Genomic DNA, 11,336 nt, shown 5'->3' on the forward strand with positions numbered 1-11,336 from the left:
TCCCACGGCGTCTTAACGCTCGCCTTCTCCCAAACTGAGTTTCACAGTACTCGACCTAAGCGTCGCTCGACTCTCAGAGGGGTGGGTGGGGGGGTGCCTCGTTAGCCTAAAAGGTTCGGAGAGCTGTTTCCCATAGTACCTGCGCTGCATATTGCAAAGGAAGCCCTACAGTTGAGATATTCCACTTATCAACAATTTGATTAGGCTAATTAACCACACACAGACGTTCACAGACATACAAAACACCGAGGAAGGGGCACGACCGTGTTACAAGTGACAGATACTAAAGAAGCTGCACTCACACCTTTAAACTCACAGAAAGTTGTTCTAGGACACACATACCATTTATGTTACACACACATTATATATGTATTATTAATATCATAATAATAGTTATTCATTTAACCTCTGACCAATGGAGCTGGACTGGAGGTTTCTCTATTATTATTGTTGTTGTTTTTACTGTTCATGATGTTTGGCTTGTATGCTCTCATAGGAAAATGATGCACTGTTTCTAAAAAAAAAAAAAAAACAACCCAAAACAAGATTAAATAAACTCCTATAGGGAACAGAATCCATAAAGATATTTGAAAGATTACGACGTAGATGAGCACACCTAAAGGTTTAAATAAAAGTAAAAGCTCGCGTTACACACGGCACGAGAATATACTGTAGCAAGCAATAACAAAAGCCAAGGATTACTTAATGAAGACGTTGAGACGATGCTATTCGTGTGAACTCTACAACCAAATGTTAGATTTAAAAAAAAAAAAACAAAACTATAATATCTCTGTTAACAGTAGTGCACTTATTGGTTTAAGCAGTGCAACATATATGCAAGAAAAAAATGCAGTCCACTTATCAAGATCGAAAAAAATAAAATAAACCGAACAAAAGAAAGTTCATTTAAGAAAAATGATTATATATTAAGCACAGGCATTTTAAGAAAATGTGCAAAGTAGCACTTTTTTTTAAAATTAAACAGCAGGTCTTTTGAAGACCCCCGTATGATGCAGGTTTTTTTTTTTTAATTATTATTATTATTCTTTTAAATTGTGCACCTACCAAAGTGTTTGCTCGCTTAAAGAAGCAAATCCTTTAAATTGCAGTTGCAGGCAGTTGCATGTGTGTGTGTGTGTTTTTGTGTACGTGACCTACTTTGGATTTAAACAAAAAAAAAAAAAAGCTATATAAAAGATCGAAAGCATCAGAAATCGGACTTAGGTGACGTGATGCATGAATGACAACTTGAACACACAAGCCTCCAAATCTATTCCATGTCCATGCTGTGTCTTGGTATTAGAAAAATCGGGAATGTTTGCTATTGTCAACAAAGTCCATCTGCAGCTTGTGGTTTATAATGAAACAATGAGATATCGATTAATGGAGCTCCTTGTTTTGCTCTCTGACTGTATTTCCTTTCAAATCGTTGCATGCCATTTGAGCCTTCGGGGGGAGAGCCGAATGCATGGAGAGTAATGCATTCGGCTTCCAGCTGCTGAAATAGCTTTGCAGTTGTAGGAAACGGATTACACGGGGATCGCGGTGGCAATTATTCCACTTTTCAGATCTGATCCAATTTAATTTACCCCCGTCTTTTCCGACGTTGTTCCCAATCAGCACCTAGCCTACCCCCTTTCCCTACAGAAACTCTAATTCATTTATGAAATTAAAGCCGGACAGGCTGCTCAATAACAACAATAGTTGAAGTGACAGATCTTTTCTTTTTCGTTTTCGTTAAATCGATATCCCATAACAGTCGGGTGCGAGTTGAAGACCAGCATTAATGAAGGAGTTTAGTCGCATATTTTAGCCTGCCAAAACTGTAAATGGAAAAAAGGCTCAAAAAGAAAATCCATCAGCAAAAGATTCCTCCGTTTGTTTCTTATGTTTTGCAGTGGAAGAGGTCTTGTAGCCTTAACAGTCTTTTAGGATTTTAAGAGGCAGTGTATGCAAATGAGTTAAACTCCAAACTCCAACAAGAAGAGAAATGCTGTTTTTTTTTCTCTCTTCTCAAATACTGTTTCACCAGCACACCAAAAAATTTAGTAAACCACCAAAATGCATGGACGATAACTAGAAAACATGAGAAATCATTTCCCCGTCACCTCTGACAGGAAGTCACAGTTCAGGAAAACGACTCAAATTGGTACCTTGACAACAGCTGCATTATAATCCCTTAATACCACAGGAATAAATAAAACCCAGTGTCAAATTAAGTACTCTCCTTTTTTATTTGATGTAAGAAGGCAATCTTGTGACCATCAGTACTTTTTAGAGGGAATATGTAGCCCAACCCCAGATGCATGTTTGTCCTCTTTTTTTTTTTCTTTTTTTTTGTTTTTTAAACTTTAAATTATTGTTATTGTCGTTGTAAATTACCACAGTAAGCTTGGACATCTAGAGTTTCCAAACTGGTCAGTATGGGTTCACAACTGCCATGACTTAAAGTTTCACGGCAATGTACACACACACACACACAGACACACACGCATGCGCGCACGCACACACTTGGACAAGTAAACAAACATATGCAAAATACACAAACGCTCAAGCATATTTGCTCATTTATAGTCATTCAGACTTCTCTAGACTAAAGGTGTGTTTGTGTGTATGTGTTTCTTTCGTAGGCCTTTCGGTAGTGTTCAACACATAAATCAGTATTTTAGGAAAGCATACATTTAGAGGCCTGTAGTTAGGATCCATCCAGTAGATCAATATCAAACTACTAAGCCTTAAGGCCACCATCTTTTTTTTTTTTTTAGAAGAACAAAAAGAAACTTTTTTGGGGAAACTTAATGTGCCAGTGTCTATACTCATTAATCTTCATACCTCAAAATAAGAAAAGGAAAATCTAGTGCCATTGTATTTGTCATTCTTTATGAAAAAAGTTTTTTTTTTCTTTTTTTTTTTTTTGTTTTGTTTTGTACTTATCCATCGGAGACATGCATTCGCATGTGGTCATTGAAGAGCTCCATTTGGTCGAACTTGGCAGGGCAGACGGAGCACACGTAGGTGGTCCCTTCTTGGCAGCTCGCTTCGGCAGCTACACCCACTCCTGTTCCAACCCCGGCCCCGACTCCAGCACCTCCGCTCACCGGCATGGCGAGGGCCACGACTCCGGCCCCGGGCTCCGGGACAGCCATGGGCATGGGGATGGAGACGGGGCCCGGGGTGCCCGCGCTCACCGACAGCCCCGTGATGGCGCTGGCCGTGCTGTGCAGGGCCATGTGCCTCTCCAGCAAGGTCTTGTGTGAGAACTTCTTTTTGCAGATGTAGCACTCGTAGGACTTCTCGCCACGGTGCAGCCGCATGTGGACGTTGAGAGAGCTCTTCTGGGTGAAACGCTTGTTGCAGATGCTGCACTGGTAGGCCCGCACCCCCGTGTGTGTCACCATATGTTTAATTAAGTAATCCTTCAGGGAGAATGAGCGCCAGCAGATGCTACACTGATGAGGCTTCTCACCTGGATGTACACACAAAGCAAAAGCATTAACAGATTTAAAACAAAACTAAGAAGGATTCCGAGAACATTTGCAAAACATGGTAAAAATGCACGTTTAGGGTAAAAAAAAAAAAAAGAAGCTTCACACTTATTTGCCATCTGAACATTCACATACTGTACGAACATGTTCTGATGTACTCCTGTCGCCATGTGTGTAAACGTTCCACGCATAAACCCCGTCACTGAACTGAAATTATGCCTCAGTTTGAGAAAAACGTGTCATATTTACATCACTCCCGGGAAGACCATGGAAATCTTAACATGCCTTATTCTATTCCCGTTTCTTTTTTTTTTTTCTTTTTTTTCCTAAATCTAATTTAGCGCCATCTGCTCATCATGTAAACAGCCAACTTGATGAGGGCCTTCACTTAAATGTCAAAATCTGTGTGGTGCGGTCATTTTTAATGAAAGATTTCTGGGTCCTAACTGCTGCTGTGTGTAAATCAGCCTCTCTCGAAGGAAGCGCATATCTGTTTATTAAAGACAACAACAACAAAAAAGAGCAAAGTAGTAAGCTGGAACTAAATCAAGACGATTTTTTGTTGGGTTTTTTTGACTCTGAAATTATTCTGAAACACAGACAGCAGACTCATACATCCCACAGACGTTGCTGCAGGATCATCTGACTTCAGCTTGAGCAGAACTATCAGAAACCTGAAGCCATTAATGCCACAGTACGGAAGCACAACCTGGCCTAAAACTATTCAAACCCGTGTCGACTTTGGTGTGACGCTGACGTAAGGTAGCTTTTTATTTCATGTAGCTCTAATGGAGATACGACACGAAACAAATGATTGAACAGAACGCACTAAATATTTTTAACAGGAAAACAACGAGGGTGAAACGTAAAATAATACTTTTTTTTTTGCTATTTAGCCTTTTGTTGCAATAAAATATTCCTTTTGCTGAAATAACCGGTTCAGAAATATTACCATTAAACGAATAGGTAAAGAGAAAAGCTCAGCATCGCAGCAAGTATCCGCGGTCTTGTTGAGCTCTACGGGCTAATGAAGAAGCGAGTGTGTGCGAGACAAGCTTCCTGCTTCGACTAAACGATATAATTAGTTAATTAGTCGACAATTAGCGTTTACTGTATTGCTTTTTCCTGTGACTGTATTGTGGATACAGTCAGACTTCAGGAGCAGTTCCACGTCAGCGTAAGAAAGTGAGGACATGTTGTACTCAACAGGTGTTGCTGTCCTGCAAATGTTCTCACGAGGCACTAAAGCTGCATCCAGACCATGTTATACTTAATCATAGTAGCCCCCTATGTAGATATATATTGTTTTCATTTTTAACAAAATGGTTGCCACGGGGCGTTTCAGATCTCATTCGGCGGACAGATCGATCTGTAGGTCATCATCGCTCCGCTGCGTGAGCCGTCTCCACAAAGCAAGCGGTTCAGGTCGGGAAATGAATAACAGGATTGGTATGAGTAGGCCTCTTTCTTCTTCTTCTTTTTTGTGGGATCATCTAATTACACCATCTTTAATTTTGTGACGGTGTTTTCCCTCGTCCGTGATTGATCGGGGCTGTCAGTGCGAAAAAAAAGGGAAGCGGCACGCGGCAGAATGATGCGCCGGCGCTGTGAAGTCGTTCCAAATGGGAAGAAGGGATGCTGGTCGACCCCAGCCTGGCGGGGTGACACTTTTAAAGCAATTTGTATCAGGAAAATGCAGAAAAACAGGTGCTTTTTTATTTTTTTTACTGGAAACAACGCAACTGTGGTGAAATATTCACAGAATGCATTTGCTGAGCTTCTGCTTTATTTTTTAGCCTTAAGCCTAAAACACACTGAGTAGAAATAGAATTTTATAAATGAACATATTTGATGTTCACAATAACGACGATAAAAGTCATTCCAACAAATAGAACGGCTCGTGGTTTGTCTTTAACCTAGCATTTTTGTTTAAATGAACCTTTTTGTCCCCTTCTTTTCTTGTCAAAACTCAGACAGGGTTGAACTCCAGCCTCCCTCACTCATATCCGTGACACATAACCGTGTTGTAAACTAATCGCAGTCAGCAGCACGCAGACACACAACTCAAACACCAAACAAAAACTAGGAGTAAATGGCAGCTGAAACGCTTCACTTAGATGCTTTCTCTGTAAAAAGAAAAGAAGAAAAATGAGCTGCAACCTCAAAACACTGGACGTTCCAGCGCTCCACAAATCCATACAGCTATTAGAAATACTTTTAAAAATATGAATAATATTTTGTATTTGTTAGGAAACTTTCCTTTACTTAGTTCAGAATGTTTTTCTCACTCCTACAGGAAACACCTGCATGAAGTTCGTGGTTGTTTGGCTATTTTTTTCAGTTTGTGCTTCTGGATGTCTTTTCATCCTACATGCTAAACTTTAACATCTTCTGAAAAAAAGCATTTCCTAGAACAATTTTCACAAGCTCCAAATCCAGCACTGAGTGTAAACAACAGTCATTTTTACTAAGCATTGAACTTGTGTGAGTGAAAAAGTCTCAGCTGCAGAAGTTGGACTTACCAGTGTGGACAAACATGTGTTTGACGTAGTTCTGTTTAGCAGTAAAGGTTTTACTGCAGAGAGTGCATTCGTAGGGCTTCTTCTCCCCCGGACCAATCCCTCCCGCGGCCTGCTGCTGCTGGGCTGGCGCTGGCTGTACCGACATGGGGTTCGGGAATGATGGCATCGCGGGCGGCGGCACCGCCACAAACTGGGGCTGCTGCTGGCCAGGAAGGTAAAGGAAAGGCTTGTGGTCTCTCGCCGGCTGCGTGGGGAAGAGTGTGGGCAGGAAGGTGCTTCCAGCAGTGCCCATCACTTGGGAGTTGCTGGTCACGGTGAGCGGCATCCTCAGGTTGCTGGTGTGTGATTCGATCTGGCGCATGTACTGCGACATGGGACTGAGTTTGACTGAGTTTGGCAGCGGCTGTATCATACTACTGTCACTAGTGCTGTGGGACGTGTCCCCGTCCTCCGTCTTTTGCATCTGCTCGGGGGATGAGTCGTTGACCTTGATCTGCACCGGAGCGCCGTCGCCTTGCTGCATGTCGCCGCCCCCCTCCCGGCTGAAGCCCGTCAGGTACGACTGCTGCTCCATGGTGTCCGGCTCTGTACTGATGGAGGAGCTCACCCCTGAGTCAAAACTTTCAACCTTGGACTCGCTCTCCACCCCCTCGTTGTGGTCAGTGTCGTCTTGGCAGTCCCCCATGTCATCGTAGCAGGTGTACTCGTCTTCAGCCTCCTCCTTTATGTGCATCCCTCCTGTCTGTATGCGTACCGGTCGGGGTTGCTTGCGGCAGTGAGTGGACTCTGCGGTGGACATGAAGCGGTCGACCTGCTGAGATCTCTCCTGGATGCGGTTTATCCAAGGCGGATCTTGGGATTGCTGGTTCTTCTGAGTGCTTGAGTCATAATTTGTCGACAAGGGGTTGATGTAAAGGGGGCGCTCGCGGGTGCCGTTCTGCAGGGACAGGCCAGGGTAGGAGTAGAGTGACGTGTACGCTCGATCTACGCTTTGCTGTGATGTTGCTTGCATATAACCTGACTCTGCGTCACTGCTGGGCCCGGAGGTGCCAGACTCTGGCGTGCCACGGGGCGTTTCCTGACCAGAGTCTCCTGGGATGACGGGGAAACCCCCGGGGCCTGCCAGGCCCACATTCTGGGACACGATGCGAGTGCACTCATCGATGACGGTCTTAATCTGCAGGATGCTGGCAGCAGTGAGGATCTGCAGAGCTTCTGATTGAGACACTCGCAGGATTCCGCTGTACATAAAGTCAATCAGCTTCTGGATGGATTGCACTGAGACCACGGAGGGGATCTCGATGTCGCTGTAGCCCAAGAGCAGCTTGTCCTGAAAGAAGGGGCTTCCAGCGGCCAGCACACACCGGTGAGCTCGCAGCATGCTTCCATGGATCCGAACGGTCACGTCACAGAAGTGCCCGCGGTTGCGCTGCTCATTGAGGGTCTCAAGTACAGAATTGCTGAAGTTGTGGAGGTTGATGTTATGAATGCGCTCGGTCATCCCCTTGCAACTGATGTCACCTGCAGGCAAGGAGCAACACACCTGACTGAAAACCTGCAACAGACACACTCAACATCCTGCCCAACTGAATTAAACACACCAATCTACCTGGAGGGATTTTTTTTTTCCCGTTATATACAAATGACGTTGCTTTTTTTGTAGGGTTTGCATATTAATTTAGTAGTAAAACAGAATACTTTGCTGTAAGTGGATGCATAATTAATTGTAACGTAAAAGACATTTAAAATTAAAGTTGCATGCTATATTTAAAACCTGAATCCATCTTGAAACAGTCACTGTGAACATATGCTGTGCGGTATTATTCTAAACAGACATGATACATTTCATTAAACGGTTATTTAAATAATAACAAAAATACGAGGATTTAAGCCTCAGCGGAGTTGGAAATCAAGTAGGTTTTTTTTTTTTTGGAACTGCTGGTAAAATCTTCCATTTTGTTCCAGTAAAATTCAATTAAAATGGTTCTCATCCGAACCCCTCCAAGTTTCTTCCATTCGGCGTCGTCTTTGCCGTTCCTCTGGCAGCCATTAGGTGGCGCACCGAGCCCAGAGGACAGCAGGCCTTCTTTTGTCGGCCATGTGTTCACCGTGATGGCGCTTACCAACTATCCTTGCCTTACACTAAATGTGACCTGGCCGATCAGGGAGCACGATGAATGAAGGGGATTTTCTTATCTGTTTTTTTTTTCTTCTTCTCCCCCCCCCCTCTAACTCAGTTAGCCGTTTAAGGAAATAAAAGCCAAATGACACAATCAAAAGTAAAATATTAAGAGTTGCTGCAAAATTAATTCAGTTGTACACGAATCCTTTCAAGTATTTCGTTTTTTTTTGTTTGTTTTTTTTAAGTGAAACTGTTGACTCCGCTTGAATTAACATTAGGGAATTTTTTTAAAATTTCTTTTTCTTTCTTTTTTTTTTTGAAATACCGAAATAAATAGGAGCGCTCCCTTTGAAATTTCCCCCCCTAAAAAATATGCAAACTGGCACGTTAAAACAAATTACAATTTATAATACGTTTTTAGATTTTTGTTTACACAATATCTGCCGATGAATAAAACATTTAGGTCTGAAAACGCAGTAATGAGAGGAACCTCGACACACAATTGCACTCAGAGGAGAAATCAATCTGAAAGAGGTGCTGAACGTTTAAAAATCCTATTTAAAAAGTGACAAAGTGATTCGTTCAGTGGACTAGAACTTAGCTGGAATTACAGCACGGAGAAAAAAAAGAGAAAAACAGTCTTCAAGTCACTAAATTTTAACTTAAAGGGAGAGAAGATACAAACATAAGCTGCCCGGTACTCACAGTTAGATGACGTTTTTTTTTCTTTTCTTTTCTGTTTTTTGTTGTTGTTGTTGTTATGAAAATGCTTGTGAAGGCTGGTGATGAAGTGCAGGTCAAGCTTTAATTTGCTGGTGGAGATGGCTGATCAGAGGCCTGGTGCTAGGCGAGGCTGTCAGTCCTCTCTGTCCAAATCATGTGTTGCTCTGCTCCAGTGTTTGNGGGGGAGAGAGAGAAAAGACAAAGACAAAAATCTTAATGCCACACACTGCCTGTCGATATTGCCACTCCCTTAATGAACCCGGAGCCACAGTAACAAGAAGATCTGCCACAGACGTGCTGCAACAGATGTGTGAAGAGTTTTTACAGCGAGGCGAATGGACGCTCCTGGGATCACATGACTGCAAAATTGCAAATCAAGGTTTACAAAAAAAAAAAAAAAGAAATCATTTTTTTTTTTTGCCGTTGGAGACTGTTTTTTTTTTTTTTTTTTTTGGGAGCTGCTGGACAACAAAACCCCACCCATCTCGTGAAAAGGGATCTAATTTTTGGGTTTGTTTTTTTTTTCTTCTAAAATAAATTTCCACAACGAAACACCGTGGAGGAGAGGAGCTCGAACTTGCGAGTTTTGGCGTTCTCGCAAAAAAGCCCGCAGATTCGACCGCACGGCGTCTCAGGCGGAGCAACGTCGGGCACTGAAATAATAGAAACGAGCCAAATATTGAACACACGAGGTATTCAGTGAAAATCACAAGAAAGGCATTCAACAGCGTAAGGCATGTGATGTGCTGATTTGGTGACGCGAAGAAAAAGGCTGAAACAATTGCTCTTAGACTCCACGGACACATTAGCATGTAAATGTTTGACCCACCCCCCCTGAAACTGGCAACTAAAATCCTGTAAAATTACCCACAATACAGCCACGTTCTTCGTGGCATCACTTATGGTTGGGCAAACTTGGGAGTGGGGGGGGGAGCATTGAGCCAACAGAAAATGCCATTTTCAGACACATTCCCCCTTTTATTAAACCCACACCGTTCAAAGTACATTAAAGAGAAGCTTTGAAAGTATCTGGAAATTACGCAATGTGTTTATCCCTAATGTGAGCTCAGGCTGTGATTCAAAGTTTGACCTGACATATATATTTTTTTATTATTATTATTTTAGGTGGTGGTGATAGTGGTGGGGGGAAAGTGAGTAAAAAAAAAAAAAATTTTAAAAATCATTTAGTGGCAGCTCCATTTGCTACAACATGAAGTGCTCTCTCCAAAATGCCAGGAACGTCACGGGCGCCGCTGAGTAACCAGAACGGGGGCCTGGATTTGACCAGACCTGCACATTAGTGTTGACACGAATTATTCTTTTACCGCTTTAAAAAGAAAAGAAAAGGCAAAAAAGAAGAACCAAATCCACTCAACCAGTTTGGAGCGCCGAAGTAAAATCCACAGATTTTAAACACGTCTATTTTATCCCCACAGCTGGATGAAAAAGAAAAAAGAATTCTCTTTTATGTTCCCTCTCTTGATTCTCTGCACCAAGGTAACAGATACATCTTAAACAATAGATGTGCCCATGAGATGATGACTTTATCTATTTTCTTTAGCGCAGCGAAGCACAAAAATTTAGGAGGAAAACTGATTTAAAGTGTTATAACTGATCGCTCGTGTTCACATCATTACTTTTTTTGGTTCATATGCTGCATTTTGAGAAATACTAATTTCCCCGTAACGCGCCTTTCCTGAAATCTTCCTGTCATCTGGTGTATTTGATCAGTAGATAGGGGCAAGTAATGGCGTGTTTAGCAGCAGAGGGTGATGACTCGACACTGAGAGGGATCGTTCTGTGACACAGCACATGAGCAGCACACACGCTCTGTTGGTGGAAAAAAAAAAACTAACAATTATTTCAGTGTGAAATTCCAATGAAGCTCAAACTGTTCTTCTTTTGTTTTGGCCACCTTAAGGAACCAGAATAATCCATTCGGACTGATGATTACCGACCAAAATAAGAACTTTAGACTCCGAATAGACGCACCAACCAGACGTACAAACCTTCCTGTGACCTCACCGCCATGAGTGAAATCATAAAATTAAAGCAGAGAAAATGTTTTTAAGCCTTCTGTTTGATCCTGCTGTACACAGACGTGGCTAAATGCTCGAATTCATCACAGCACCAAGTGTTTGACCTTTTTATTTTTCCTGCAGGGGTTAGCTTACAACGCAACTGTATCCTGCTCCTGCGAACCCATTTTTTTTGTGCGTGTGTGTGTCTACTTTTAGACAATGCAAACACGCATGTGTGTATAAATATATATATATATATATATATATATATATACCCTCTATGGTCCCCCACCCCTCCCCTCCTCCCACCCAGACATGTAAATCCACCTGCCGGAGGGGTAAAGTGAGGTGAATGCTGGCAACAAAGGAGCGGGCCAAGGGAAGCAGGCTACCGTTGCCCAGACTGCCACTCACAACAGTGATTCCATTTTAGCCGTGACACAGTGGGTGAGCAGCAGCCAGC

The 11,336-nt window shown here is 42.5% G+C and overlaps 1 protein-coding gene across 1 annotated transcript in view; it reads right to left on the reverse strand.

Moving 5' to 3' along the window:
• Nucleotides 1–2,295: 2,295 nt before the first annotated feature.
• The window catches only part of zbtb20 (zinc finger and BTB domain containing 20), a 25,155-nt gene continuing 16,114 nt past the window's right edge, over nt 2,296–11,336 (reverse strand). Inside the window, exons 2-4 of the mRNA XM_017437799.3 lie at nt 8,835–9,016; nt 6,008–7,528; nt 2,296–3,466 (exon numbers count right to left, since the gene is read on the reverse strand). Coding sequence (XP_017293288.1) covers nt 2,931–3,466; nt 6,008–7,508 — 2,037 coding nt within the window. The 5' untranslated portion in view covers nt 7,509–7,528; nt 8,835–9,016 and the 3' untranslated portion in view covers nt 2,296–2,930. The remainder of the gene's footprint in view (nt 3,467–6,007; nt 7,529–8,834; nt 9,017–11,336) is intronic.

The sequence above is a fragment of the Kryptolebias marmoratus genome, linkage group LG13 (assembly GCF_001649575.2).
Source record: "Kryptolebias marmoratus isolate JLee-2015 linkage group LG13, ASM164957v2, whole genome shotgun sequence".
NCBI classification, from domain to species: domain Eukaryota; kingdom Metazoa; phylum Chordata; class Actinopteri; order Cyprinodontiformes; family Rivulidae; genus Kryptolebias; species Kryptolebias marmoratus.